Raw genomic sequence first — 22,633 nt, 5'->3', positions numbered from 1 at the left:
TTGGTAAAAGTATCTCATAGAAGTAGGACAGGATAATGGGAAAGGTCTTTATTTTGGAGTCTCGAGCCCTGGATTCAAATCCTGACTCAGCCACTTAGTATCTTAGTATCTCTGGCCTTCATAAGTTTCCTTATTTGGAAATGGAGAAAATGGGCTCCTCCCAGCTCTGACATATTACAGTTTAGCAAGAAGGGATTATTGGAGAATTTCTGACTTCCTCTCAGAAGTTGGTCAACATAAATTCCAGCCCAGTCCTCAGATAAAACTCCCCATTCCAGAGAAGGGAGGATGACAGATAAGGGTAGGAGAGAAAAGCCAGGGCCTAAAGAGGAAGAGATTCAGGATTAACCCAGGATTCTCCTCTGTGGAAACAGAAAGAGGGACTAAGCTCTCCAGGAGCTGGTCTGGCCCTCCAGGAGCTGGTCTGGCCCTCCAGGAGCTGGTCTGGCCCTCCAGGAGCTGGTCTGGCCCTCCAGGAGCTGGTCTGGCCCTCCAGCTGTAAACAGAGGCCAACAGGCCCCAACACCATCTTCTCCTAAATTCCAAGAGACTCTCACTTTGACTTTTTTTCTTAATTTCTTTCCTTAAACTCAGCTCTTTTGCTTAATTTCTCTGAGACTCAGTTTACCCATATGTCAGATAGAAAAAATATCCCTGCTCTGACTGCCTCATGAGTTTTCTGAAAAATCATGAGATGATGTAGGTGATGTAGATGATGTAGAACTGGAAGGGACCTTAAGAGACCTAGTACTCTATCCCTTTCTCCCATTTTGATGAGAGAGCACTGAGAGTCAGAGAGAATTGATTAGATCTCCAATTCTACTGTGGTACATGATACTGTACAACCATAAAATATTCTATTCATTATTTATATTTGTAATAAAATTGAATATAGTTACACACATGTATAGATGCATGTGTATGCATCTATACATGTATGTATACCCACACATGTGTGTATTAGTATGTATACATATATATGCCATTTACTATATAATGCTATTTAGAGAAGACCTGTGTAATTTATCAGTGTAGAATGTTCCCACATGAAGACACTCTAGTGTCTAGTGCAGGGGTCCTCAAACTTTTTAAATAGGGGCCAGTCCACTGTCCCTCAGACTGTGGGAGGGCCGGACTCCAGTAAAAACAAACGCTCCCACTCTGTCTCCGCCCCTTGGCCCATTTGCCATAACCCAGTGGTCCACATAAATGTCCTCAGCAGGCCGCATCTGGGCCGAGGGCCATAGTTTGAGAACCCCTGGACTAGTGCAAGTACCCGGTTCTGTAACTTGTAGTCTTAAAGGGGTGAAGGGAGTGAGTGCCCATCTACTGGGGAATGGACTAGCAGTTATGATCTCTGAAAGCTGTAGAACGTCATTAGGCTGTAAGAAATGGAGGGGACCTGCGGGAACTGACGCAGAGCCAGAGGAGCAGATCCAGGAGAACAATGCATACGGTAGCAACAACGTAGTAAAGACTTTGGGAGACTTTTGGGAGTTCTGAGCGGTGAAATGACCGATCAGCATTTATAGAAGATGAAGCTTCCGGCAGGGAGAGGAAGGAAGAATGGAGGATGTGAGGAAAGTGGGAATTCGTTTTGCTTGACCAGACATGTCTGGAATGGGAATTTGGGTTTTCTTTCTTTGGGGGGGGGGAGGAGAAGAAGGGCAATGGGAGGAGAGAAGACAGATATTCATTGATCAAAAAAATGTAATTAATTTTTAAAAATCATCTAGACCTCATTTATGAGCTGTGTGACTCTGGGTAAGTCACTGATTGCTTGCTTTTCCTTCCCCTTCCACTCCCCCCCCCAAAAAAAAAAAACCAGATTACAAAAAGACTTAAACATTTACCTAGAAACTCAGTCAATAAGTACCAGAGGCAAGACTTTTGACTTTGTGACTCAGTGGCTGCCTCTCTATCCATTATGCCAGGTTATCTCACCATTTATCATTTTGATAATCTTTTAAGTGGGGACATCTGTGTCTGAAGCATAATAATAATTTTGTTCAGTCACGTCCAACTCTGTGACCCCATTTGGGGTTTTTTTTGGACAAAGATACTAGAGTGGTTTGACATTTCCTTCTCCAGTTCATTTTACAGATGAGCAAACTGAGGCAGATAAGATGAGTAACTTGCCCAGGATCATACTAGCTGATCTAGTGATCTAATTAAAAAAACAAACAAACAGCTAATCACTAAGTGTCTGAGGCCAGATTTGAACTCAGAAAAGTGAGTCTGACTCCAGACTTGGTGCTCTATCTCTTACCATCTAAGTTTACAAGCTATTTTACAAATCTTATCTCATTGATCTTCAACAATAACCCTAGGAATTAAATTCTATTATTATCCCCATTTTGTAGAGAAGAAAACTGAGGCAGAGGTTAAGTGATTTGCCCAGAGTCACACAGCTTATAAATGTCTAAGCCTGGATTTGAACTCAGATTCTCGTAACTTCAGGTTCAGAGCTCTGTCTATTCTGTCACCATCTACTCTGTCTTATAAGATTTTTGTGAGGATCAAATTACAACCTGTGTGAGCATCAGCTTTTTAATTTAATTCTAATTTAAGTTAAATTTACATCATCCATCAAATGCAGTGGTTGGATTTGAGGGCTCTAATTAGGTTTAACAGCACAGATCCCTCGGTCCTCCTACTAGGAGGAGATGAGAGAAGATCCAAGTTGGATTTCACAAGAAGTCCTGTGGACCAATTTTAGCCAAATTTTAGATGAAGGCTGTTCTGGAGCCAGCAAAAAAGGATGGCAGTTCACTAGAGGCCTCTATCACCTCCCTATACAAATAAAGGGGCTGAACGATGGGATCACTGAGGTCCCTTCAGTTCTGACATTCCAGGATCCTGTGGGGAGAGGGAGCACACGGATCCTGGAGTCCGAGAATGGGAAGAACACAGCTTGTCCCCAAACATCCTGGAACTTACATGAGAATCTCAAAGTAGCTGTCGATAAACGAGGTCCAGATGAACAGGCGTCTCCTCCAGAAGTACTGAAGCTGTCCGAGCACAAGAAGAAGAGAACATGAGAAATGCCCTGGACCTCGGGGCAGCCTCTGCCCCTTCCCACTGGGGATGCGGAAAGGAAATCCCTGACAGAAGCACCTCCTGAGCATAGGCTCAGAAATGAGACGGGGCAATGGGAAAACAGAGAATTTGCCAACCCCATAGAGACTTCACAGAATCAGAGGGCATCCATAGAGAGTCCTAGAACCACAGAACCAGAGAGGGGGAAGAGTTTAGGGATCATTTAGGCCCATCCCCTCATTTTATAGAGCAGGAGCCCAGAGGAGGGGAAATGGCTGGCAAAGATCACACAATCCCTCAGTGAAAGAGCTCCCACAAGGACCTTTTGCCTTTTGGTCTAAGATCCTACTTATTGGCCACAATATTGCCTGAGCGCCAGGCTTGGGCTTCCTTTGGCTCCAGATGCACCAACCAAAGATCTGGGAAGGTTTCAGGGTTGGCCTACAGGCTGAGAGATTTTCTAGCCCCAATAATTCATCTTGGAGACCAGAATACACACACACACACACACACACACATACACACACACACACACACACACACACACACACACACACACACACTCACACTCACACTCACACACTCTCACCAGATAAAATAACTATATATCCTTATTTGTCTTCCTCCTTCTCCTCCCTCCCAACTACAATCCAGCAGATGGATTCTCTATGCAAGTGTCTTTCTCTATCTGCTTTTCTGTCTCCTCCATCTTTTTTTCACATGAAAAGCTTCCCTGGGGCAAGATTATTATTCATGTCTCAAGGTATATATGATGCAATGGAAAGAATATTAGGATTTCTCAGTAAAACAAAAGTCCTGAACTGGATGACGACAGCCGACATTGTGTGTAAGGAGCACTTTACCTTTTCCACAATGGTTTTGTCTGGGAGGGCTCCCCCAAGGGGGAGAAATTCTCTGTGAGCTACGTCCCCCAGAAGGCTGTGGTGGGGAGGACAGTCCATGGTGTGTCCCTTACATCTATTCTAGGATTACATTGAACAGTCACAGGAACCAAAGAGTTCAATAAACTTGTGGAAGGGATGAAATTCAATTTTAAAAGCATTTATTAAGTACTATTGTGGGCTAGGTAAAAATAAGAAAACTCTTTTCAATGAATTTACTTTCTACCAAGGGAAAACAACACGGAAAATTCAATATAAAATTTAGGCCAATTAGTTTCTGGGGGAAAACACTAGCCGGAGATGTTGATCAGAATAGATTTTGTATTGGAAGTGGTGTCCTATAGATGTACCATTGGGAAGTGGTAGGATCCCATTGGAGAAGGATGAGGCACTCACCTGGCCGAAGAAGAGATAGACTCCCCCAAAGAGAATGAAGATGTGTCCCATGAGCAGCATCGAGTTGCCCACTGTTGCTTTCATGGGAATGAAGTTCTAGGGGAAAGAAGTCCAGAGCTCTCAGGCCCCTGGCCCCTCTCATTGGAGATGGCTCTTTCCACTACCCAACTGTCCACTGTCCCCTGTCCCCGGCCACTGCTGTCTTCAAGCCTTTTCCCATCTTGCTTTCTCTCAGTACTGTGGCCCCCTCAAAAAAGAGCAGCCCCCTTCCCTTCTCCTCGAAGTTTACTGCCCCAGTTCTGTATCCGAGATGGAAGGGGCCATCTAGTGCTGAATAATAGACCACACAAATGGGAACCTCCCATGCAGTGTACTGGAATATTGTCCCGACCATATAATTGATAAATGGTCACCGATCCCAAGTAGCCACCCCATTCCCTCTGTCCTCCCCCTCCCAGAATTGCCACCCCCTCTTTCAGGGCCCTCCCGTTTGTCCCCTTCCCCAGGTTTTTCTGACGGTACATGCCCTACCTTCCCCAGGACTGGCTGGTGGTAAGTGACGACTGTGAAGATCACCATATACAGGAAGTAGGAAATCAAATTGAAGCGAAATCGGGTGACCAGAGACTCCCATTTCTCCTGCAGCAGCTTGTTTAGTGGCTCCAGAGTCACCATCTTGTGTCGATTCTGGGAGAGGAGTTTAATAAATGTTGATTAACTGACTAAGGAGAATCCTCTACATATCCATGCAAACATGGAAAATCTTCACCATAGAAGATTTTACCTCTGAAATAGGAATCCCTAGATTAGGGGGAGAACCACCAAGGTGGATGGAACTGCTTTCCGGGTTGGGCGCTCTAGCAGGAATCACAAATGAAGTAACAGGAGGAAGAGACAATGGGTAGAGCTGATAGGAAGTGCCTAGGTTAGTTATCCCCAAATTTTTTGGTCTCGGAACTACTTTCTTTACCCGCCAAAAAACTGAGAACCCTCTCAACCAAAGAGCTAGATCATGGCTATTGATAATTTTGGAATTAAAATATCTAAAATAAAATTTTGAAAGTAGTGTTGATCTTGATCAACTATCAAGTAGTTGATCTTGAGGACTCCCTGAAAGAGCTCTGGGATCCTAAGGAGAGAGGGTCTTTTAAGAACTATTGATTTAGGGCAGCTAGGCGGCGCAGTGGATAGAGCACCAGCCTTGAATTCAGGAGGACCCGAGTTCAAATCCGGTCTCATACACTTAACACTTCCTAGTTGTGTGACCCTGGGCAAGTCACTTAACCCCAGCCTCAGGGGAAAAAAAAAAAAAAAAAAAAGAGCTACCGGAAGCCCAACCCTTTCACTTTATGGAGAAGCAGAAGTTAAAGGAGCTCTGTGAGCTCACACAGTGAGTATGAAACAACCCAGATTTGAATCCAGGACTTCCCACTTCAGCACCAGCAAAATAGCTCTGCAGCCAGCCCTTCTTGCCATTAGAAGCCCTTCCACTATCAGGATCTCATTCGGTCATTCTGTGTCCTGGGGGAGATAGGAGTAAAATAAGGACGACTGTGACCTTTACCTTATTATCTGTGTTTTTATACATCATGTCTCCCATTAGAAAGTAAGCTCCTCGAGGACAGAGAGGATGCTTCCCACTGTGGGTAAACACTTAAATGTTTGCTGACTGACTGACGGTCCGACTACTTGAAAGTTCACAAAGTGATTTCCCTGCAAGGCAAGTGAGCCTTGTTTTCCAGGTGTCCCAAAAGTCCTAGTGTAGTTCTCAGCTTGAAATGGCCTCGCTCACTCAAAAAAAAAACTCCAAAATAAACAGATAGATAAATGGATAAATAAAAAAACAAAGGAATGAATAAGTATATAGATAAATGAACAAATAAAATTAAATAAAAATAAAGTTTAAAAAATAAAAAAAGAAATGGCTTCACTCAGACTGAGGCTTCAGGGGAGGGATCAGCCTGAAGTCAGAGCTGGTGAATGGCAGAGCCTTCCTCTAGGGGACTCAGAGTGAAGGTGCCCCCGAAGGGTCTGGAAAGGGAGGGGAGTCAGTGGAAAATGACAGAAAGAGTCTTCAATCTCAGCTTTGCAGCTTACTACTCTGGGCAAGGCTCAGTATTCCCTCGGGCCTCAGTTTGCTCATCTGTAAAATGGTGGCATTGGATGAGAAGACCTGGAAAGTCGCTTTACGTTCTGGATGGAGAAGCCCATAATCTAACATCCCTGCACCGAGATCTCAGTTCCCCATCTGCCTGTAGAAGGGCCGAGGTCAGTTCCAAGCTCTCTGAGCAGGGCTGGGGGAGTTGGACCAGGGACCTCCATGACCCTTCCTCGATGAGTCTCCTGTAGCCGCCGAGAGGCCGCCGGGTGGGTCCCTGCGCAGCATGGCGGCCCCTGCCCCTCACTCACCGGGGCCTTGCAGCCAAAGGCGATGATCTCCAGCACAGAGTTGTCCTCGCAGCTGTCCACAGAGGACAGGTCATAGAGGGACACCTGGACAGGGCCATAGGTCCACTCGGTGAACTTCCGGGAGAGGTGCCGGTACTCCCCAGAGATCTCCCGCTGCAGAATGTGCTTGAAAACCTGGGAGGGAGGAAGGACAGGGGGAGAATCCTCAGCTCGCCTCTTCTTGGTTCTGTTCGCCCCTCCTCCCATTCGGGCCATGAGCAGGGGTGGGTCACTCTCTAAGGGATGAACTTGGCAGGGACCACCCCCGTGTGACCTTAAGGGTCTCCAATCACAGGACTGAAACTGAAAGGGAGTTGAAAGCCCTCCGACCCAATTCCTGAGACAGGCCACGGGATCTGTCCCTTCTGGCCTAGCTACAGAGTGGGTCACTGGGTGGCCCGATGGGAGAGGTTGCCAGGCCTGGAGTCAGGAAGGCCCAAGTTCAAATCCAGCCTCAGATTCTAACTGTATGACCTTGGACTTAACCACTATCTGCCTCAGTTTCCTCAGCTGTAAAATGGGAATAATAATAACAGTAGTTCTATCTCCCCGAGTTGTGAAGATCAAATGAAATAATATTTAAAAAGCACTTAATAGTTCAATCCTTGGTACAGAGTACATATACAAGCTATACATATTTTCATCAGTTATGAGTAATATAATAAAAATCAAATAAAATAGGCTCTAAATAGGTAAATAGGTAATATCAATCAGTGAAAAGAGCAATAGTCTTACAATCAGAGGGTCTAGACTCAAATCCAGCCTCTGCCACTTCAATGGTATGAACTTGGACTTCCAAACTCCCTGCCACCACTAGTTCTGAAATTGTATTACTCTATGATCTTAGAAACGCCACATAAATTTCAGTGCCTTGGGGCAGCACCCACATGGCCTCACCTTAGTTATAGCTCTGATAATCAAGTACAGTTTGAACCTGATGGTTCCGGTTCTGAGATTCGGGGGGCCCTGCTCACCTCAATCTTGCCCTCCTTAGCTGCCAGCTTGAACGGCGTCAGCCCCTGGAAATTAGCAATGTTCTCCAGTTTCACCGAGGGGCACAGGCAGGCACCAGCTTGGAGGATGTAGTCATACATGCTGTTCACCTGGCAGCTGTTTTCCACAGAATCATCGGCGATCATCACCAAGGCGTGGAGGACTGTGTTGCCCCAGGTGTCCACAGCATCCAAGCGGGCCCGGCGGTCAGGGTCAGGGTTCTCCAGGAGGTAGGACACGATATCCCACTGCCTGGTGCAGGCGGCCAATGACAGCGGCAGCTCCCCTGGGGTCAGAAAGGGGGGACAGGACCTGCTTTTAAGCTTCTGCTTCCCTTAGGAACACAGGTGTGGGGAGTCTCACCAGGTTTCCCTTCTACTGGGTTGCCAGACCACAGATGGAAATGTTGATGGGAAATAATCAGATTGTGGGACACAAAAACAATGGAAATAACAAACATGAAGAATTCAGAGAAGAATAAGAAGACTGCTACAGAGTGAAAAAAACAGAGCCAGAAGAACGTACATAGAGCCCCACTTCTTTGCATGGGGGGGCCTCTGAACATAGAATATCTCTGATGTGTTGATTAGCTCTGTTTGAACTGATTTCTCTCTTTTTCTTTATTACAAGAGACTTTGGGGGAGAGAGTGGACTGGAATAATTCATAAATGAAAGTTATAGAAAAGCAAAGGGCATCAATCAATAAAAATTAAATACATTTAAAATACTTAAATTATTTAAATAAATAATTTCAATTTAAATTAAAAGCAAAAGGCACAAATAAAAATTATTTTTAAAATAACTCTGGAAGAAGTATGAGAATGCGATTCCTTCCCTTTTTTGCACAGGCAAGAGACTCCCAGTGTAGACCTCTGCATATGTTTCTCATATGATGAACACATCAACATCAGCTGATGTTTTGGCTAATTTGCTTTGCCCAATTGCTTTTTTTCCTCTCTTTCTAAATAAGGGATGGTTCTCTGAGTGGGTGGAGGAGTGATATATTAGAAAATGAAAGTATCTTTAAAAAAAAAAAAAAACAAAGATATAAATAAAATTATTTTCCAAATCTAGGTGGACAGCTACAACTGGACCATGCAGAGCTCAGTGCTCTGGGGCCATCCATCCCCCAGTATAATAAGGTAGAACTTTAGAACTTTGAGGGCAAATTCTAAGAACTTTCTCGGACCTGTTCTTGTGACTGGCACTTCTATCCCCCTGCCAGCCTTGATTCAGAACCGTCACATTAGGTTCAGTGAGCCACAGGTGTAGTAGAGTAACATAGTGGAGACGGTAGATGCTCAGTGAATATTTGTTGTACTGAATAAAATTAAAGGCTTCTTTTGGGTGGCCATTAGAATGGTTCCCCTATTCAAAAAATAGCACACCCTCCACCCCCAGCTTTGGCCCAAACAAATAAGGCAATGGCATCCAGGGCAGCGAAAGACCTGTCCACTCACCAAAATAGAAGCAAATGCCTTGTCGTTCTTTCCCAAAAAAACTCCCACTGGCCCTAGCATGGAGGTCGGCTCCATTCTCCACCAGCATCTTCACGCACTCAAGATTCCTCTTCTCAATGGCAATGTGCAGAGCACTGTGACCTGGAGAAACAAAGGCAAGGTGAGCAGGAGGAGGAATACTCTGGACAGCGCAGGTGAGCAGTCTCAGAGGAAGGTCCCTCAGCCCAAGGAGGAGACAGTGAGAGGTCTGAACCCAAGGAGAAGAGCACGGTTTGCTGTACACATTACGTCCCTCTCATTGGGTCAGTAAATGAGCAATCATCTGTTAGGGGGTACTTAGCTAAGAGCTGAGTGTACAAGTGCAAAAGCAAGTATTGCCTCCCTTCAGGAGCTTACACTCCAAGAGAAGAGATCAGACGTACAGGAAAATGGTGGTCGGGAGGAATGCTAGAAATCCGAGCTCACATTCTGCCTCAGATACTTCCTAGCCTTGTGAGCTTGGCAAATCTCTCTGCATTTTGTTTGCCTTATCTACAAAATGAGGCTGTTGAACTAGACAACCCCAAAGGTCCGTTCTGGCTCAAGAGCCAATGGCCCAGTGCAGCCCGCAACTATTCTGCAAGTGTCACCTTAAGAGAGTCACCTGGGGACCAGCCTCTCTCCACTCTGTCCTATGGTCTAAATGTTTCAGTCATGTCCAGTTCTGTGACCCATGCTGGGCCATTTCTTTCTCCAGCTCATTTTACAGATGAGGAAACTGAAGCAAATAGGGTGTTGTGACTTGCCCAGAGCCATGCTGTTAATAAGTGTCTGAGGTCAACTTTGAACTCAGGGACATGAATTTTCCTGACTGCAGGTCCAGTGCACCATGGTACCACCCTGCTGTGCCTGTCTAAACATAGGAGTTGTTGTTTTTGGACCATTCTTGTCTGTTTTTCTAGAAATTCTCTGTAGCAAAATGTGCTGAATGCCTTTCTTGGGTTGCTTTAATGCTTCCTTATTCCCAGTGCTTAGCCCATTAATAGGCGATGAATAAATGCCATTTCATTCATTCATGCTTTCATTCAGACATTCATTCACTTATCCATCCATCTGTCCATTTGTTCATATGTTCTTTCATTCATCATCCATTAATCCATTCATTTGTAGCAACACATCCATCAAGTGCTCTACCTACCCCTCAAACTCACTAAACCTTCCATCTGCAGCCGTCGGGCAGTCTCCCTACCCATGATTTCCTTTTCCATTCAGACATCTTTGATAGTTTATATATTTATATTTTACGTTCTTTATATTATTTCTCAGCTGCCAGTATTCACTGAGAACATGTTAAAGCCTGTTCATCCCCTCCATGAATGTCTTCATTACCCCGTAGATAACCCAAAACTTTGTTTTCCTGAGATCATAGCACCCCATTATTCAAAGCTGCCAAAATGTTCCAAAGATGAACTTTTAGAGTGTCTGGGGGTCATTGCAGAAGAGCCCCCATATCCCAAACGCCAACCAACTGAGAGCTACAGGTGCTCATCCTGGGCAATGGCTGAACAAATGAGGATATGTAAATGAATGGAACCCTACGGTGCTGGAAGAAATGGAGGACATGTTTCAGAGAAACTGGAAAGACTTGTATGAACTGACGCATACTGAAGTGAGCGGAACCAGGAGAACAACATTAAAAAGACAAAAAAAACAGAAATGTTAAAAATTGTTTTCATATGTAATTGAGGAAAAAATAAAATATTCTTTTTAAAATGACAATTATAAAATGATAAAACACAGGGCCAAAGCATTCGGGCTGAGCTCCCCACAGACACATTGACCACCCTCGTAAAGGTTTTATAGTGATGAAAAAGGAGGCACGTAAGAGAGTCAGTGATATCTGTGTGGACAGTGCTAACTCCACCCTCTGCCTTCTGACCTTGTCCTTAAAGGCGGGGGTCAACCTGCTAACCTTGAGTTTCTTTCATTTCTACATCTGAATTATTAAAGTCACAGGAGATGAATACGTGAACCTCTCTACCTAGAAATCTAATACAAACTATATTATCATACATATTGCCACATATATATAAAAACTAGATATATTACTAAACTCATATAAACTGTAACTATAAACTATATATAAATTGTGTTACTATATGTACTAGATATATTACTAAACTCATAAATTATAACTAGAAATAAACTATACACTATATATAAATTATACTCCTATGTATATATTGCCATCTATATACTATATATATATTACTAAACTCATAAACTATAACTATAAATAAATAAAACCAAAAATAGATAAAATACAAACTAAGAATAAATAAACTATAAGTAAATAAAATATAAATTTATAGCAAGAAGGGACCATAGAGGACATCTAGTGCATTTTACAGTTGAGGAAACTGAGATTTCACAGAGGTTAAGTTAACACAAACCTAAAGTAACACAAATCAGTAAGTGTCAGTGATGGGAATTGGCCCCAAGCCTTTCTCACTCCTTTTTTCCCCTGAGGCAATTGGGGTTAAGACTTGCCCAGGGTCACAGAGCCAGGAAGTATTAAGTACTTGAAACTAGATTTGAACTCAGGTCCTCCTGACTTCAGGGCTGGTGCTCTATCCACTGAACCATCTAGCTGCCCCAAGTCTTTCTCATTCTAAGACTGATTCTCTATCCATTACACCCCACTGCCTCTCAAAGTTTAGTATAAATGTGAGCCATTATTATGATTTCTATTATTATGGTTTTTATGTATAAGTAGGAATAGGAGGAATGATGGCTTGGATTTGAGAAGTGGCCTGTCAGACATTACAAGGAAGTCTGTGATTGGGAAAGGTGGTGATAAGATGATCTTGTGATCCTGGGAAGGCAGCTAGATGGTGCAGTGAATGCACACAGCACTGGGCCTGGAGTCACAAAGACCTGAATTCAAATTCAGATACATACTAATCACACAATTAGTATGTTAGTATATTAGCAGCTGATCTCTGCTGACAGAGTTTCTACCACAATAGTAGAAAAAAGCAGGAAAAACCCATGACAACAAATCTCAAATCTATCCGATGACCAGTCTTTATTCCAGAGAAGTGATGAGCAAAGAAGTGGTGGACTGCAGGTGCAGAATGGGGCATACACTATCAGATATGCTCAATGAGTCATTTTGCTTTGTTTGCCTACACTTTCATTATAAGGGAGGATTCTACTGAAGCAGGGCGGCAAATAGAAACTATAACTTCCCCAAAGCATCAATAAAATATTATTTTCCTCATAAGAACCAAATCTGGAATCCCTGTCCCAGTCTAACATCATGAGAACATACATCCCGCAGAGATGCAGACATGCTCACAGTTGAGCCTTCAATCACTCTTCTAGGTAAGAATTCAGTGGTTCTGAGCCTCCTTTGTGGCTGCAGGTAGAGTTAGTGATGGACCAGTGACCGGAGAGCCCAGGGGTCCTGACTGGACTTCCAGCTGCGTCTCCCGCCTCCCTCTTACCTTTATAGTAGTCCCCCGTGCACACGGCGTTGATGAGGGGCTGGGGATTGCGGGTGGCCAGGTCGATCTGTAGCAGAGGCAGGATGCAGGCATTCGTCCCCTCCCGGAGATTCAGAATGGCTTTCATCAGGCATGTTTTCCCAGTGGAGGCATCTGGGGAGGGAGGGCAAGAAAAAGGGCTCATTGGAACTCAGGTCTTCCTGCCCCTGGCTCTGGTGCCCGCCTGTGCCCTGTGCCCTTCATGTTCTCAGCCTCAATCTTGCAGATCCCGCCACCAGTGGTGGATCCAATGGGATCTCTCATCCTCAGGCTCAACCAACCAACAAGTCCCTCTTGAGCTCTGGGGTACCTGAGTCTATGATCACTTCCGGGTCCCCTGAGTCCAGGTGAGGAGCTCTTATGCTCATCTGAGGGTTCTCAGGGGGTAACTGGGGAAAGGGAACGTCCTCTGTTGGGAACAAGGATTGTGCTGGGACCAGGAAAGGAACTTCTAGGATCGCGGACTTAAAGATGGAACACTGTTAGGTCCGATTCCTGGATGAGCTTACATTACTTGCCCAGGCTCACACAGCTAGTTCACAATCGTTCACAAGTTGTAATGTTTTCATATTTACAAGGGCCCATTACTAGGAATTCTTCTGTACCCTCCAGACTGGGACCCCCAGGAGACTGCCTTAGAGAGAGGGCAGAGCAGCCTGGACTGGGTCTGAGAAAGAGGTATCCAAGGCGACCGGCATTATTAGAGTTTTACTTTTCCCACTCAGGTGAGAAATAGACACCATTGATATCAACACTCACGAATGCTTATCATTCAGCTTCATATTTAGAGCTATAACTAGGCCTGGGCCACTGTGGCTTTGCCTCAGGCCACACACATTAAGATAGAAAGCACTTCTTCAACAGCTCAGAAGAAGCAGAGTTTAGCACCTAGTTAGCAAAAATAATTAGTTCAAATAAGAAGCAATCTTGGGCTCCTGGATCTGAGGAGCCTTATGGGCTCTTACTTCTCTTTTCAATTGGATTTATCTTAAAAAGCTGATTTGGGAGAATATTTGCTGCTTACACCAAGCAGGTGTTTATGAAAATTTGTCCTCCCCACATCCTCCCAAAATTGCTGATTACAGCTTTGTAAATACCCATTCAACCATCCCACTGGCCAAAAGACCGAGGAACTCCTAAGGGAACATGGACAAGCTTACTAACTGGGAGTCCTTTGGCAACATTAAAGCAGAGTTCGCTGTCTACCCAGCAAGAGGGATGAGTTAACTACATTGGATTGCTTGCTGTCTAAGTGAAGGGGGAAGGGATTGGGGAGAGAGGGGGAAAAGCTATCGAACATGTTTTATAAGGGTGAATATTGAAAACTATCTTTGCGTGTATTTTGATTTTTTAATTTTCTTTTTTATTAGAGCTTTTTATTTTCAAAACATATGCATGGATCATTTTTCAACATCGACCCTTGCAAAACCTTGTGTTCCAAATGTTCTTCTCTCCTCCCACTCCCCTCCCCTAAATGACAAGTAATCCAATATATGTTAAACATGATAAAAAATATATGTTAAATCCAATATATTTATACATATTTATATAATTACCATGCTGCATAAGAAAGATCAGATCATAAAGAAAAAAATGAGAAAGAAAACAAAATTTCTATGTGTTTTTAAAAATAAAAGAACAGAAGAAGAAGAAGAAGAGGAGGAGGAAGAGGAAGAGGAAGAAGAAGAGGAAGAGGAGGAAGAGGAAGAAGAGGAAGAAGGAGGAAGAGGAAGAAGAAGGAGGAGGAGGAAGAAGAAGAGGAGGAGGAGGAGGAGGAGTTAAAGTAGCACCCAGTCTTTGAAGTACTTCCTCTTCGCCACCCCCAGCCCTGGCAGCTCATCCCTGGCCTGTCCTCGCTTCCTCTCCTCCAAACCACCACAGCCTCCTCACGCTGGAATGGCCCTAGAAGCCTCCCCTAGGATGTTTGCTCTGGGTGCAACAGCTCTGGGGCCTTACCTGTGAATTCGGAGTCCGTAAGATACTTGCTGGTCAGCAGCAGGTACTCCAGCAGGCCATCCAGGCTCTCTGGGTTTCCCCCCACCACTGCATTGAAGAGTCGGTCCCGGTCAAAACGGTTTGGATCAGTCGGACTACAAAGGGCAAATGGGAGATTGAAGAGGGGGTTAAACTGGGTGACTGTCCACGTCTCCACCCGGTAGTGAGTTTAACTGCTGCCCTTCGACCTCTCAGCCCGGATTGCTGACCCGATGACTTTCTAAGGTCCCTTCCAGGTTCTACACTAGGTGCCACCTTTTTCCGTTCTGCCCCAAGACCCTTAGACATACGTGATTCTCCCATTTTCAAATGTGATTTTGTAGCACTGATGACTGAGCAAGTATCGTGTAATTGATTTAGAAGTGAAAGAGACCTTAGAGCTCCAACCCTTTCATTTTACATAGGAGTAAACTGAGGCCCATGAAAATCAGGATACTGTAAAGATACGGCATGAAAGGGCCATCCAGAGCCCAAGGGGTAGTTTTTCAAGCCTGTCCTCCAGCTCCTTCTCCCCCACCTAACCCCCCCCCAATTAATGTGCTCTCTTCAGTAGCCTCCTTGATTGACCAGGACCATGATCCAGGAGGTTGGAACTGTTACATTATGGACTTTCTGGGCAGTCAGGGGAAGCCTAGAAATCTCTGCTCAGAATAATATTTTAAATGCATAAAATAAAATGCACAGTATTACCAAGACCAATTATTGTTGAAATATAGTTAATGAAATATTTTTTCATAGTTTATGTTATTTTTAATAATATTTTCATAATTTTTATTTTCAAAATAGATGTTTTCAACATTCACCCTTGCAAAACTTTATGTAATGAAATATTTTTTAATGAATTCACAGACTCTAGGTTAACAATCTTTGTTCTAGTCCCATTTTACAGATGAGGACGATTTGTCCATGGAAAGACCCTCAGCTCCCATCTGATCCAACCCAGGAATACCCATTAAGATAAGCCTAATCCCCTAGTTTTTTCCCACAGAGCACTCTGCTTACCTGGGACCCATTCCTTTCCGATAATTGAGATTAACTTTGATCTGCGGGGAGAAGTCTGAGCACTCCTTCTGGAATTCTGACTCCATGGGGGGCAGCTGGTCTCTAGACCCCCTTTCTCCTGTAGCGGTGGCTGTGGCTGACCCCCCTTCCTGGTCACATTCTGTAGTCTCCAGCCGGAAGGCCGGCCTTTGGGCTGGCTCAGGCATCTTGGGGCAGAGGAGGATACCCTGTCTTATCTCTTCCCAGAGGCCTTATCTCTTCTCCAGAGGTCGCCTTCAAAAGAAAGAGATACAGAAAGGTTTTAGAGACCAGGCAGGAACAGAGAATGAAACAAATGCTTTACAAGGCCAGGAGCGTGGGCAAGATTTTCCCATGTCTTCTCCCAAATTCTCTTTCCCAGAAATCTTCACCAAGCTGTCCCCGAAGTTCCAATTCCAACAAGTCATTCCCACTGCGGAGTAACATGTTTGAGATGGGAGGGACAATGATGCAAAATGATGCTCATAACAGAGAGACGTACTTTAAAACTGAATTATGAAAACAAATAAATAAATAAATAAAGGAAATTAAAATGTAAAAACAAAGTTACATTTTGGAAGTATGTCGAGGATTTTAGAGAGGCAGTGAGCTATAGAGCAAAGCTTCTTAAACTGTGGGTTTCAACCCCATGTGGGTTCTCATAACTGAACGTGGGGGTGTTATGAAATTGTGATTTGTTATCAGTAATGTTTGATTTGTATTTCTAGTTTATATACCTATATCCCCAGGGTCATGTAAAAATTTCTTGGGCAAAAAGAGGTCCCAAAACATAAAAAGACTTCTGAGAGGATAGAAAATTGACCTTAAAGCCAAGGAGTTGCAGATTCTAGTCCTGCTTCTGGCAAATGCTGGTTGCAGGACTCTGGGCAAAGCACTAAGTCTCTCAATGCTCCAGACCGAGACTTCTTAAACTTTTTCCACTCACCCCCTTTTTGCCCAAGAAATTTTACAGGAGCTCATCTGGAATGTGAGTTTGTGTGTGTGCAGCACAAAGCACACAGGTTGTGTCCTAAGCACTGTCCCAAACCCCTCAGCTTTATTAGGCGTTTGATTTTGAATTCATTTTTTGGTCATTGCATTCAGAAAGCTTTTACTGTTGTCAGATTTCTCCCAACTCCCACGTTCCTTTAGTTTAAGAAGTTTTGCTCTAACAACTCTCTGAGGAAATAAAGTACAGAAAGCTGCTGACCAAGACAAAGTGCTGAAGCTGGAGTAAGGATGACCTGAGTTCAAATGAGACCTCATATATTTAATAACTCCGTGATCCTGAGCAAGTCACCTAACCCTCAGTCTGCCTTAATTTCCTTATCTGTCAAATGAGCTGGAGAAGGAAAGGGCCAATCACTATTTCTGCAAAGAAAACCCCCCAAATGGGTTCACAAAAAATCAGACAACTGGTGTGACTGAACAAGCAGCTAACCAGTATTGGTGGAGGGAATTTCCTCACCTGGAAGTTCCCCAGACCACTAATATAGTTTCAGTCCTTTTCTCTTTAAGATTTGCAAATTATGTTACATATATTGCTTCATTTGACTCCACCAACAGCCCTGAGAGGGAAGTACCATTATTACAAATAATATTTTGCACATAAGGAAGCTGAGGCTGTGAGCTTGAGTGACTTGTGTCATATATCTAAAGCTACTTACATATATATACACACATACACATATGCACAAATACATACACACATATAGAGATATAGATATATACACACACATATATATATAGATACATATACACATATAGATATAGATGATATAAAATCTGTCTGTTTATGGGACTTCAAATCCATCTCAGTATCCACAAACTGCCAGACAGGTTACAGGACAGAAGGCCCCCGGTGACTCACAACACAAGCCCCCCGTGACAAAATGAAGCATTTCATGGATGATGCTGGTCCCTCCCCCCTTTTCCCTCCCCTATTTTGGGCAGTTTCAGTTAGCTCATCCTCTAGCTAAGAACAAATTGTAAAGATGGACCGTGTCCTTGTATATGCTTGCTCATCACTACAGAAAGAAAAAAAGAGTATTTTGTGTCTCATTTTTTAAGTTTCTATTTTTAAGCAAAGTTGAGTTGTTAATTTTAAAAATGATGTTGTTGTTGTTGTTTTTTTTTTTTAGTTTGTCAAATAAAAATATCTTTAACAAATGAATCCTCATACATTCTTTCCATTGCATCACACCAACTCCTTATAAGGTAAGAAAGCCCCTTCCAGCTCGGAACCTCAAGTCCTGGAAGGATGGAGGCTGCAGTGGGGGCGGGCCTGTAACCTCAGAGACATTTTACTATGGGGCGATCCCACTTTCTGGCTCTATTGGAATTTTCCCAGTTCCGGGGATCATGAGCATGATAACAAGGGCAAAAATAAAGATGGCGGCTCACATTAATAGACAGCTCTAAGGTTTGCTGTACAGTCCCTGTCCCATCTCATCAGAGGAAACGTTGACTTTATCTTGCTTAAATGGAAAAAGGTCACCATACCCTTACTCCAGAACTGGAGAAAGGAAGGGAGGAAGCGTGGGAATCTTCTTCTGGTACTCCACCCTGAGCAGCTTTATTATTGAGGATTTCATAGAACATTCAAGCCTCCTGATCAGGATGCTGGGCTGGAAATTTGAGCCCCAAATTTGACCTCTCCTCTTAGCTCCCTAAAGTAGCTTCCTGATCCTGGAAAATCATCCCCCCACCTGTTTGTGCCTCATTTTCCCCATATGGGTGTTTTATATATATAAACAGAAATATTATATTAATAATGGTAATTAAAATAAGAATATATTAAATTAATAGTATATGTTAATATTACTACCTATAATATTACTATTATATAATTTAGAATATATTACTGATATTAATATTGTGTATTTTCCAAATGAGTTCCAGACCTTACTAGATCCTAAGCCAATGACTTTGTTGAACAGATGGGGAAATTCAGGTGTGGAGAGTAGGGACTTTGCTTGAGATTAGCTCTTTGGGGCCAAAGAAGGGACCAAAACTCAGAGTTCTTATCCCCAAATCCTGCAAACTCCCTTTTCTAGAGTTCTCCAAATTCTTTGGAAATCCAAGGCTGAACAAACTGCCCGGGGAATGGGGTGGAAAAACAGATTTCCCCCGGGGCTTTGCCAAATGGGCTGGAGGTGAGGAAATTGGGTTTGATGGCAGGCGGAACTTCCTAACCATCAAAGCTGTTCAGACAGGGAATGGGCGGCTTTGGGAAGGGAGAGCCTTTAAGCACAACTCTGATGAGCTTCCGTGGACATGTTTAGGAGGGGATTCTGGGTCCCTGGGCCTCTGAGAAGCTTTTGTGAGTCTGTGAAACAAGAGAAATGGCGGCTGCAATGACAGGGGCAGCTCGGTGGCTACAGGCCTGGTCAAATCCAGCCACGTCAGCACGTACTGGCTGTGGGCTCTGGACAGTCCTTGCATCTGCCTGCCTCAGTTTCCTCATCTGTAAAAAGGGGGTGAGAGCTCTTCTCTCCACAGGGTTGTTGTAAGGATCAAATGAGACAATAATTACAAAGTGCTTAGCCCAGTTCCTGGAATTTAACGACTGCTGTGTGAACACTAGCTGTTATGATTATAATTATCAATATCAAATAACATATAACCTCATATTGCATTAACATTTTATGATATATTAAATGGCCCATAGTTGACTTACAGAAATACTAATAATGACAAATAAAATAAGAGTATATTAAATTAATAGTATATATTCTATAATATTACTATCATATAATTTAGAGTATATTATTGATATTATTGTATACATATATCATCATGATATCATAGTGAATATTTCTGTGAATGAAGAGGCCCTTCACAGGAAGCCGGAACAAGCGGGGGGATGTGGGGAGCAGATGGGGAGACAGCTTCCTTGTCTTATAGACAGGTGGGAGCTGCTGGGGCGGAATGCTGCATCCACCTCTAGGGGAGGAGGCCGGAGCTTGTGTTTAACGGCTTTTCTCTGCTATAAGAAAGGTTCCCTTTGGGGATGAACATGCCTAGAAATGACTATGATGGGAAAATAAAAGGCATCAATGAAACATAAAAAAAAAAAAAGCGATCCCTTTTCTGGCGGCTATTTCTCTTTTCCACCTGCACCAACAGCCTGAGTAACTCAAGGCACTCTGAGAGCTGGGGATGATGTCAGCGAGCAGCAGAGAAGCAGCGTGGTGCAGGGGGAGAGCCTCGGGCTGGTCCCACCTTTAACGCGGGTGACATGACCCTGGGCCCGATCCGGTACCTCTGGGTGCCCTGCACTCAATGGTATTCAAATAAACTCTCAGTGTATCTTGGGAGCTCTGCAGGCCTCGCCAGGGGCTGCCCATCTATGCTGCCATATAAGCTCTGCTTAAACATGGGTGTTTATACATGTACACAAATATGTGCATTACAAACACGTGTTCATATAAATATGAGCATTACAAAACACTATGTGCTTACAAAGTATTGCATACAAATACACGCACAGACACATAAACATGTGCTATACTCATATTAATACAGACATTGCAAACCCATAAATGTGTGTGTGTGTGATCTATGTGCGGATGAATATATGTACTACAAATATGCAAATACCCAAGTGTATAGTATGTGCTTGTGAGCATGTGTGTTACAGACACAAACACGTTCGTGTCGCAAACCCACAAACACATGTGCACATAAGTCCATGTATGCATAGATGCACAAACATGTACATACCATGTGCTTGTGAGCGTGTGTTGCAAACACAAGCATGTCTATGTATGTTCATATGGCTGCCTTGCCAACCCACAAACACAAACACAAATGTGTGTACAAGCACATGCATGTCAAACCCAAACCACGGTGCTCCTAATGCACACACTCACAAGCATGTTCAAGCCCATGTGTTTACGTTCCTGCACATGTGTGCATTGCAGGTGTAGGTGTGCACACACAGAAGTCACAGGTGCACGCCTACTGCATGTCCACACCGGCGCGAGCCGTGTTCCCACAAACATGTCCCCGTACAGCCCTGTGTGTTCCACATACGTGTTCCCGGAAGACGTCCTCACACTCCCCACCAGGCGGGCTCCGGCTCCGGGTTTCAGGCCATGGCCCAGCGGGGAGCTCTCTGTGACTTCCCCCCCCAGCCCCTGCCTAGGCCCTGTGCCCGCCAGAAGGGAGCTTCCTGTCCCGGATCACGTCAGCCTCGTGGGCAAACTGAAACCACAGCGTCATGAGGTCCCGGAGGCGAGGCCTCTGAGGATGGGGAAGTGGTCCTGCCCCCCCTTCCCTCCTCTGCTCTGGGATGGGGGGAGGGCAGGAAGAGAAGTTGAGGAGTTGGGGTCTGGGTGGGGACGCAGGATGGGGGACAGGGCTCAGCCTTGGAGGTGAGGGGGTCAGAGGTCCAGTGGGGGAGCTCTCAGCCCCCGGGGTCTGGGTGGAGCGGACAGTGTCAGAGGACCAGGGTCGGAGAGGGCAGGGGGGGAAGCTCCTTGAGCCTCCCCCCTCCCCCCCCCCCCTCGCACCCCAGCGTGGGCCAGGGTCTGGGTGGGTCTGACAGTGTCAGAGGACCAGGGTCGGAGAGGGGGGGAAGCTCCCTGAGCCCCCCCTCCCCCCGCACTCCCCACGCGGGGCCCACCTGGGTGGGTCTGACAGTGTCAGAGGACCAGGGTCGGAGATGGGGGGGGGGAACTCCCTGAGCTCCCTGAGCCCCCCCCTCCACCACGCGGGGCCCACCTGGGTGGGGTCGGTGACAGTGTCAGAGGACCAGGGTCGGAGGGGGGGGGAAGCTCCCTGAGCCCCCCGCACCCCCCCCCCCCCCGCGCGGGCCAGGGTCTGAGTGGGTCTGACAGTGTCAGAGGACCAGGGTCGGAGACGGGGGTGGGGGGTGGGGGGGAGAAGCTCCCTGAGGCCCCCCCTCCACACTCCCCACGCGGGGCCCACCTGGGTGGGGCCGGTGACGGTGTCAGAGGACCAGGGTCTGGGTGGGGCCGCACCCTGGCCGAGTCCCGGCAGCCGCGGCTGTCACCACTGAAACCTTGATTCACGGCTCGCTGTCCGCGCTGCCGGGGTGGGACCGCCCGCCTGGCCCCTGCCCCCCGCGGTCCTGCCTCCTCCCTGCCATCTGCTCCCCCCACCTGCATCCCGGGGCTCCTTGGGAGACGCCCCCAGCGTCTGCCTCAGGTCCGGCTCTGGGGGGAGGGACCCTGAGGAGAGGGGGGACCCTCGGAGCCGCGCCCCGCAGCCCCCTCCCCACACACTGACGGGGCAGCCCCCCAGGCTGGGGGCAGCAGGAGCACTTACCGCAGCAGCCCCGCGCAGTGCTCCGGTCCGGCGGTGTCGGGGAGCCCGGGGCGGGGAGGGGCCGGCTGGGATGCGGCAGACCCCGGTGGTCACCGCGGAGTGAGGCGGCCGAGAGGAGGGAGGGGAGGCTCCGGGAGGAACCTCCCCCGGGGGTGTGCCCGGCGCTGACACGCGCCCCGGGCCCGCGGGTGTGAGGCGCTGTCCCGCCCGGTCCAGCCCGGGAGCCCCGCCCGCAGGGAGGCGCAGGGACGCCCCCTGGCCCGGACGCCACCGCCTCGCGGTCTAGGGGCCCGCCTCTGATGCGACTGGTGGGGGGGGGAGGGGCTCCCGCAGCGCTCGGGCGCGATCTCCCCCCTCCAGGGCGGCTGTCCCCCGCACCAACTCCTGCGCCTCAGTTTCCCTCATCGGTAAAAGAGGCGGGCGGATGCCGAGGGGCGGGGCTGAGTCCGGCCGGGACAACGGCGGGGGGTGAGGAAGCCGGATTTGGAGGCCGAGGGACGGCGCCCGCTCCTCGCTGCGTCTCCCACCTCTGCGCCTTTGCCCGGGGCTCCCCCAGGCG

General features: G+C 46.2%; 1 protein-coding gene across 3 annotated transcripts in view; it reads right to left on the bottom strand.

Annotated features, from left to right (window-relative positions):
- TRPV2 (transient receptor potential cation channel subfamily V member 2) overlaps positions 1–22,257 on the bottom strand; it is a 31,000-nt gene extending 8,743 nt beyond the window's left edge. Inside the window, exons 1-10 of one of the 3 annotated variants that reach the window (XM_074263947.1) lie at positions 22,063–22,257; positions 15,763–16,035; positions 14,722–14,855; positions 12,727–12,879; positions 9,239–9,379; positions 7,760–8,064; positions 6,747–6,920; positions 4,869–5,024; positions 4,338–4,433; positions 2,941–3,011 (exon numbers count right to left, since the gene is read on the bottom strand). In XM_074263947.1, the coding sequence (XP_074120048.1) occupies positions 2,941–3,011; positions 4,338–4,433; positions 4,869–5,024; positions 6,747–6,920; positions 7,760–8,064; positions 9,239–9,379; positions 12,727–12,879; positions 14,722–14,855; positions 15,763–15,968 (1,436 nt within the window). In that variant the 5' untranslated portion in view covers positions 15,969–16,035; positions 22,063–22,257. Of the gene's footprint in view, positions 1–2,940; positions 3,012–4,337; positions 4,434–4,868; positions 5,025–6,746; positions 6,921–7,759; positions 8,065–9,238; positions 9,380–12,726; positions 12,880–14,721; positions 14,856–15,762; positions 16,036–20,817; positions 20,893–22,062 lie in introns of those variants that run through there. The other 2 variants (XM_074263945.1, XM_074263948.1) reach the window with 2 other exon arrangements.
- Between the last annotated feature and the right edge of the window lie 376 nt (positions 22,258–22,633).

The sequence above is a fragment of the Sminthopsis crassicaudata genome, chromosome 4, assembly GCF_048593235.1.
Source record: "Sminthopsis crassicaudata isolate SCR6 chromosome 4, ASM4859323v1, whole genome shotgun sequence".
NCBI classification, from domain to species: domain Eukaryota; kingdom Metazoa; phylum Chordata; class Mammalia; order Dasyuromorphia; family Dasyuridae; genus Sminthopsis; species Sminthopsis crassicaudata.
The sequence above is the reverse complement of the archived record's forward strand: the minus strand, read 5'-3'. Positions and strand labels throughout refer to the sequence as shown.